We start from the raw sequence: 7318 nt of genomic DNA, 5'->3' as shown, positions 1-7318 counted from the left end.
ACGGCAGGAATAACAAGTCAGTGAGAGACAGTCAAAGGTGTGATCTATCAACAGGAAATCCTTATATGGTTTTGTCTCTGCGGGGGCTGGAAGTCCGATCCACTCCCCTGGTGCCTGTCTCAGCAGGGATGCAAGACGCAGGAACTTGTGTGAGACAATAGGCCACAGACGAAAATCACCCCATGGGGTGCTCTAGTGCTCCAAGTCTGTTTGAGGCAACTTCCAAGGTGTGATAGGAAGTTGAGTCCAGTTCAAAGCCCTCAGGAGGTAGGACTGGGGCAACCTGCCCCTGCAGGGGGCCAAGCTGTCACAATGCTTCATCAATAGACAAATGTGAAAAGAAGTTAAATGATCTTGAATGATGTAATTGACCATATGAGGGAGGGAAGGGGAGAGGGGTTTGTTGTTGTATTTATTTATTTATTTTTTTTTTTTTTTTTTTTTTTTCTTCTTATTTTTTTCTCTTCTTATTATCATTATTATTTATTTTGGTTTAATTAATGTTATGAAAAGTAAAAAAAAAACAAGGGTCGGGAAATTATATTGTTATTGTAAATCTTATTTTTTTCTTTTTTTATTGCCCTCAATAAAGATATCTATACAAAAAATAAATAAATGAAAGAAGTTAGATGTGAGTGCTGGAGCCTATATCAGCTATGAAAGGGGCAAGAGGTCGGGCAGTATGTATATACATATACATATATATATATATATATATATATATATATATATATATATATATATATATATGGATTAGGTATCACACTTTTCACAGCACTCCCAATGGTTCCATTATTCATTGACAGTTGGTGATGGTACACTACATGTGTAGCCACAGCTGCCCTGGGGCAGACTGACAGAAACGTGGCAGCCAATCCACGCCTCGGCCTCACGGCCTCTCCGACCACCACTGGAATATTCGTACACATTCACACACCAGCGATGCCCTCACTGGAGGCAAGTGGGGTGAAGGCTCTTCCCCAAGGACACGACGGATGACTGGGGGAGTGGGATTCAAACTGCCAATCCTTCAATAATTGGACAACCTGCTCTACCACCTGAGCCACTGCCTCCTTTACCACAGACTGACACATCTTGGGTTTAAGAGTTTATTTGTGATGTGAACAAAGTTATCGATTGGAAACATATGGGTCCATTTAGTGGTTATCGGACCTCCTTCTCCTTTGTTGATTGTCTCCTGTAATACAGATAAAGCTTCAGTCAGTCATTTCTCCTTGCATGGATTACAACCCGAAATAACTTTGTAAACAGTTGGTTTGAAATACGTAAATGTCTAAGAAGGCATTATGCAAACTTTGCTGAGCGGAAACAGTGCCTTCTGACTGGATTAATCTTTAGCAGTGAAGATCACTGTTTGGCTAACCAGTTACTGCAGATTTGATATTAGATTACATGTCCTGTTCCTCTCAGACTGTTTCCATTATACCTGGGTTTCTCAATGTCTTCGATTAACTCTGGCAGTTGAGTGTTTAATGTTTCAGGCAGGAGAGAAGCAATTAAACCAGAGCAAACCGCCACTCCGCAGTAAGTGGCTGCAGGGAGGACATGCCACGTATCCTCCAATAGCACGATGAGCGGAGAAATGGACACGCCCAGCCGTGCGAGAAAGGAGGTGTAGCCTAATCCGTTTTGTCTGAAAAAGCAAAGACAAACAAATGAATTGAACACTCTGTGCAAGTAGTAACAGCCAGGCGGAAGGTCATCCTTGTTTTCCTGTTGACGAACCGGACTACTGTAGGGTAAAGTTCAGTCGTGTAGAGGTATATTATCGTGAACGACGCCTCGGACAGGGATTTTCCAAGAACTGCCACAATGGTACGAAAGAGCCACATATCTGTCGTGGGAATTGAAAAAAAAGGAATAAATAAAAGTCTGGAAATCCAGTAAAATGCTCTTGTGTGATGTAAGAAATGAAGAAAAATGTTACCAATTGGAACAAAGATGTTGATGAAGAGACAGAGACCAGTGGATATCAGGGCTCCCATCTCGCAATACCTCCTGCCCAGCTTCTCCAGGGCGAAATAGACAGCAATCTTCATCGGCATTTCAATGAATGCAAATATAAATTGCGTGAGGTAAGGGTTTAGTCCAAAGCCTGTGATATTTAGACTTATCCCATAATACGTAAATGCAACTCCAAACCTAGAAAAATGGAAGTGGGGGAAAAAAACAACAACACAGTCTGGGGATGACTTGTCAGCAGAGGTGTCAAAAGTATTCACATTCATTACTCAGGTAGAAGTATAGATACTAGAGTTTAAAAATACTCCTGTAGAAGTTGAAGTATCAACTCAAGTTTTTTACTCAAGTAAAAGTATAAAAGTACTGGTTTCAAAACTACTTAAAGTATAAAAGTAAAAGTAATGTAAGGGGGGAAAAAGCCATTGAAAATGAATGCATCTTAGTATAATGCAAATATATTAAAGAACCATATATGTGTACTATTGAGCATTAACATGTGTTTCAGAGAGCAGGAGATATGATGACTAGTTGCCTATAAGTATTGTAATGGTGCAAAAAGTCAAACTTCAGAGGCATGTTATCATTTATCCTAACCTTTATTGGAATGTACATCCAAGTTTAGTTGCAGGAATCTGAGGGAACGGATGTAAGAACAAAACTGGACAAGAACATCTGAAACAACCACAACCAAATTCACTCTATCCGGATGGAGCAATTTAACTGGATAGTTTTTTCTTAAAGGCCGAAATGAAATAGAGTAACGAGGCTGTTTTTAAAATGTAAGGAGTAAAAAGTACGGATAATTGCGTGAAAATGTAAGGAGTAAAAGTAAAAAGTCATCTGAAAAATAATTACTCCAGTGAAGTATAGATAACACAAATTTCTACTTAAGTAAGGTAACGAAGTATTTGTACTTCGTTACTTGACACCTCTGCTTGTCAGTTCCTTCTTGTTGATGTTGCTGTTGCTTGGGATTGCTACATCAATCTCTGACCTTTTCTTCTGGAGTTTTCTAATATTGGTGGTTGGTTAGCCATCACTAGTTTAACAGTCTAGATTTGGCAGTCCTACAGCACCTTTTTCACCTTTTTTTCTTTTTTTCTTCACCAGTCCTGGACTGACTTTAGTACCTCCAACCCATACTCAGTGCAGATATTCCTGTACATTATTGCTGCTACTTTTTTTGGGATGTTACACATTTGCCTTACCTTTCTGCATTTTACATCCCACTATTTTCTTTACTGGATTGTGTCAGGATCTTCTGTATAGTATTCAGCTGGAGGCTTGTCTGGTGTAGTAGACCCTATCGCTTTTGTGCTCAAGGTCTGTTCTTGTGCAACCACAATAAATGTGCATGCATACATATCACTATACCTGCAATAACTACAGGACTGTCTCAGAAAATTAGAATATTATGATAAAGTTCTTTATTTTCTGTAATGCAATTAAAAAAACAAAAATGTCATACATTCTGGATTCATTACAAATCAACTGAAATATTGCAAGCCTTTTATTATTTTAATATTGCTGATTATGTCTTACAGTTTAAGATTAAGATTCCCATAATATTCAAATTTTTTGAGATAGGATATTTGAGTTTTCTTAAGCTGTAAGCCATGATCAGCAATATTAAAATAATAAAAGGCTTGCAATATTTCAGTTGATTTGTAATGAATCCAGAATGTATGACATTTCTGTTTTTGTACCGGTAATTGCATTACAGAAAATCACAATATTCTAATTTTCTGAGACAGTCCTGTACATGTGTCACTGTTTTCATGTTATTTTCAGCAGGATATTAAAAGCCCATTTCCAAACTGTTGAGCTATTCTTTCTCTTCATTACTTACCATACAATCCCTGAGCATATTGCAATTTTTCTTATATTTGGGGTCCTGAACAGATCAGTGATAGTGTACTTCTTATGTCCTGTTTCATCTTCTGAGGATTCCAGTAATGCCTGTGAGAAAGCAGGACAAAGTTCCACCGCTCATTCGTGATCTCTAATTTACCTCCTTTTGCATTATCAGGACGCATTCTTGACAATCTCATGGTTAACTGTGTCAAAGTGAAAGAATATAACGTAAAAGACATATACCTCTGGTGTGATGGTGCTGATGTATTTGGATCTGTCATTCATCCTTGCACATTGTACAATGTAATGATGAGCAGCTTCCCCCTTCCCATTTGCCATGAGCCACCTTGCAGACTCTGGAAGCCACCTGAAAGGGTCGACATGGTGAACCCTGCAGTCCGTCTACATCAAGCAAATTTCAGTTACAAAAAGTCAACTTTGATACCACCAAGTGAAAATGGCCAGAATCAGGGGGGAGGACACGCCCAAAATGAGCATCCGCCACTCATTCACATAGTAGGCGATTCCAACCAGCAACCAGTTTCCGAGTGTCCAGTCAAGGCTTATGATTACAGCTGCGAAAGTCCTGCGTTCAATGCAACACCATTCAACATCTGCAGAACGAAAGTATGAAGCAATTCAGATTATGCAGTCTGTGTGTGTACATTTTTATATATACCGGTATATATAAAGGACTGTCTCAGAAAATTTGAATATTATGATTTTCTGTAATGCAATTAAAGAAACAAAAATGTCATACATTCTGGATTCATTACAAATCAACTGAAATATTGCAAGCCTTTTATTATTTTAATATTTGCTGATCATGGCTTACAGCTTAAGAAAACTCAAATATCCTATCTCAAAAAATTAGAATATTCTGGGAATCTTAATCTTAAACTGTAAACCATAATTTAATAATAATTTTTGTTTTTTTATTACAGAAAATAAAGAACTTTATCACAATATTCTAATTTTCTGAGACAGTCCTGTATATATACATACAAATTTTAAAAAGTCAGCATTTGTGGTTCTTACTTAAAGCAATGGAGATAATACTTATTCCTGCGAGGGACACCCCCGTGAAAAATCTCATGATGATGAACATTATATATGATGTGGAGAATGCGCTTACAACTGCAAAGGTCAGGGATGACAGATAAGAAACCAGCAGCACTGGTCGTCGCCCAAATCTGGTGAAAGAGAGACTCTGTTTAAAGAAAAAGCGTTAGATGCAATATCTTGCAAGTATGACCAAACAGTTCAAAATAGCTATTTTCCATGCAAGTAATTATTTAATGCACTTTCTAAACACAGCAACATTTCCCTTAAGTACTTAAAACTTTACATTTTTTACATTTTCTTTGAACACCTAACCTGTCACTGAGAAACCCAAACAGCGGTGCGCCGATCATCACACCAATGAAGAAAACGGTAGCTGTTGCCTTGTTCATCCCTTTCCTGCTGCAAACGAGATCCCACTGCAAATAAACCATTGAAAATATATAATATATCTAATCTATACAGCAGTAGTGGCTCTTGAAAAAAAATGGCAGAAATGTCATGTTTTAAATACTAAATACAAAATTATAATTGTATTCCCTCCCCCTATATTCCCTCTATATATATATATTTCTTTTTTTTGTATGCATCAGTAACAGTTTCAAACACAAAAGGTGCCATAAAGTGTGTGGTTACAATAGAAAATATTATTAATTTATTGACAAAATACATATAACTTTGCTAATAATAACTCATTTGTAGAGTGCCACTTACCTCTGTTGCCAAGGTAGATTTAAAGGTGCTGTTGTCATAGACCCATCCATTTTCACATGTCACAGTGTCCACTTCCTCACTACTGTTTGAGCCTGACAAGTACTGAAGTTGGGGCTGCGTAAACATCTGACAGGAGCTCAGAGTCCCATCTTGTTCTGCCGGAATACCAGCCGCTAGTTTCTGTTGTAGAGATAAATTTCCAAACACTTCTCCATCCTCCAGGGTCCTGATGTCGCAGTGGTGAGATGGAACCGCTGCCATGAAGTTGTTCAGCAGAAAATGGCATGGCAGAGTAAATCGAGAGGATGCCTGGAGCAGAAATAGTGTCACCTGGAATCTTCCAAATCCATTAATTTCAGAAAGTATGCTGTCAAATTTCATTTTGCTGTTTGTCAAAAGAGGACAAAACGCCAAATGGTGCGAAAGTGAGATAAAGTCAGACGACACTGAGTCAAAAACACACATTTACCAGCGCAGAGTTAATCATTATGATAAGGAAAAAAACAAAGTTTTCAGAAATTTATTGCACCAATATAAGTTACTTTTTAACAAACAGAGAATATAGTTTTATAAATTATGAGGTGTGTCGGTGGTCTTAGATTGAAAGTCACAACGGCAAATTAAAAATCACAATTACATTAAGCCGTTGTGACTTTGCTTTTGCCGTAGTGTTTTTAATTTGCCGTCGTGTTTTTTTTCTTTTTTTTGTGCTTTCTCTTTTGCTGTTGTGTTTTTTTGATGCTCTGGATGGCAACACATATGCTCAATTTTTTTGAATAAAATGTGACATCATATTTTCCACATGTGATCACATTTATCCAGCAGTTGTGAAATACAGATCTCATGTTTCTTTCTGCTTTTTTTTAATGACAGGGTGTGTTCAGGGAATTTGATGCACCCATCAGTGTTTTTGTACATTTCTAAAGAAATTAAAGCAGCACAATGTAACTTTCAGCTTTTGTTGAGTTTAGCGGCTCCTTTGGACAAAAGCGGTAGTGCTTTACCAGTAGTGTGGAAAATTGTAGTAGTGTAAATTGATGTACCATCACAATGACTCTGGAAATATTATATTAAGGTGGAAAAGTTACATTCTGCTGCTTTAAACCATTCTTTCAATTGTTTTATTCCTTCTACTTTAAGAATGCTAAATGCTGACAGCATTGCTCATGGTTTGCGGCTTTATTTACATTTCTTGATGTAATAAGGACCTGACTATTTCATGATTGATACCATCCATCCATCCATCCATCCATCCATCTCAGGGGCTCTGCTGGAGCCTATCCCAGCTAACTATGGGTGTAAGTCGCAGGGCCTCATATAAACTGCATGAGCCGTAAGTTGGTATAAAGCAGGGGTGGCCAACCAGTCAGAGGCTAAGAGCCACAATTGGTTACTGTGTTACTGCAAAGAGCCTCTTCGTACACATGCACACAATCAACTGCCCCATCCCTCACTCCCTGCTCTCTCTGAGACATAAAAATACCATTATAAAACAGAAAGGTGAAATCCTGCAATGTGATTGTTTGTGAACTGTGGTATAATGAGCATATACCACGGCTTCTATTCTAAAGCCTTATCACAGCATATCATTCCGCGTCAGGGAAGCAACAATGTATCCATGACAACAACCAACTGTTACATATTTTTTGACGGTTACAGCAGGTAGCAAAAAAGTAACTGGTGTTAAAGTTTATTTTTTATTTTC

The 7318-nt window shown here is 37.9% G+C and overlaps 1 protein-coding gene across 1 annotated transcript; it reads right to left on the bottom strand.

The window, feature by feature from the left end:
* Window positions 1-1164: 1164 nt before the first annotated feature.
* On the bottom strand, window positions 1165-5994 carry LOC133450781 (solute carrier family 22 member 7-like). The gene is made up of 10 exons (XM_061729659.1): window positions 5614-5994; window positions 5215-5318; window positions 4876-5030; window positions 4283-4451; window positions 4081-4204; window positions 3833-3942; window positions 1949-2163; window positions 1747-1855; window positions 1448-1654; window positions 1165-1198 (listed from the first exon to the last, which is right to left on the bottom strand). Exons 1-10 carry the CDS (start codon window positions 5992-5994, stop codon window positions 1165-1167), a joined length of 1608 nt encoding a protein of 535 aa, XP_061585643.1.
* Between the last annotated feature and the right edge of the window lie 1324 nt (window positions 5995-7318).

Source organism: Cololabis saira, chromosome 1 (genome assembly GCF_033807715.1).
Source record: "Cololabis saira isolate AMF1-May2022 chromosome 1, fColSai1.1, whole genome shotgun sequence".
NCBI lineage: Eukaryota > Metazoa > Chordata > Actinopteri > Beloniformes > Belonidae > Cololabis > Cololabis saira.
The sequence above is the reverse complement of the archived record's forward strand: the minus strand, read 5'-3'. Positions and strand labels throughout refer to the sequence as shown.

Coding starts and splice junctions, on each gene's coding strand:
- LOC133450781 (XM_061729659.1), bottom strand. CDS start 5,994: ATGAAATTTGACAGCATACTTTCTGAAATTAATGGATTTGGAAGATTC. Junction 5,319..5,613: donor AATCTACCTTGGCAACAGAG/GTAAGTGGCACT, acceptor GTTTATTTGCAG/TGGGATCTCGTTTGCAGCAG. Junction 5,031..5,214: donor TTTGGGTTTCTCAGTGACAG/GTTAGGTGTTCA, acceptor CTCTTTCACCAG/ATTTGGGCGACGACCAGTGC.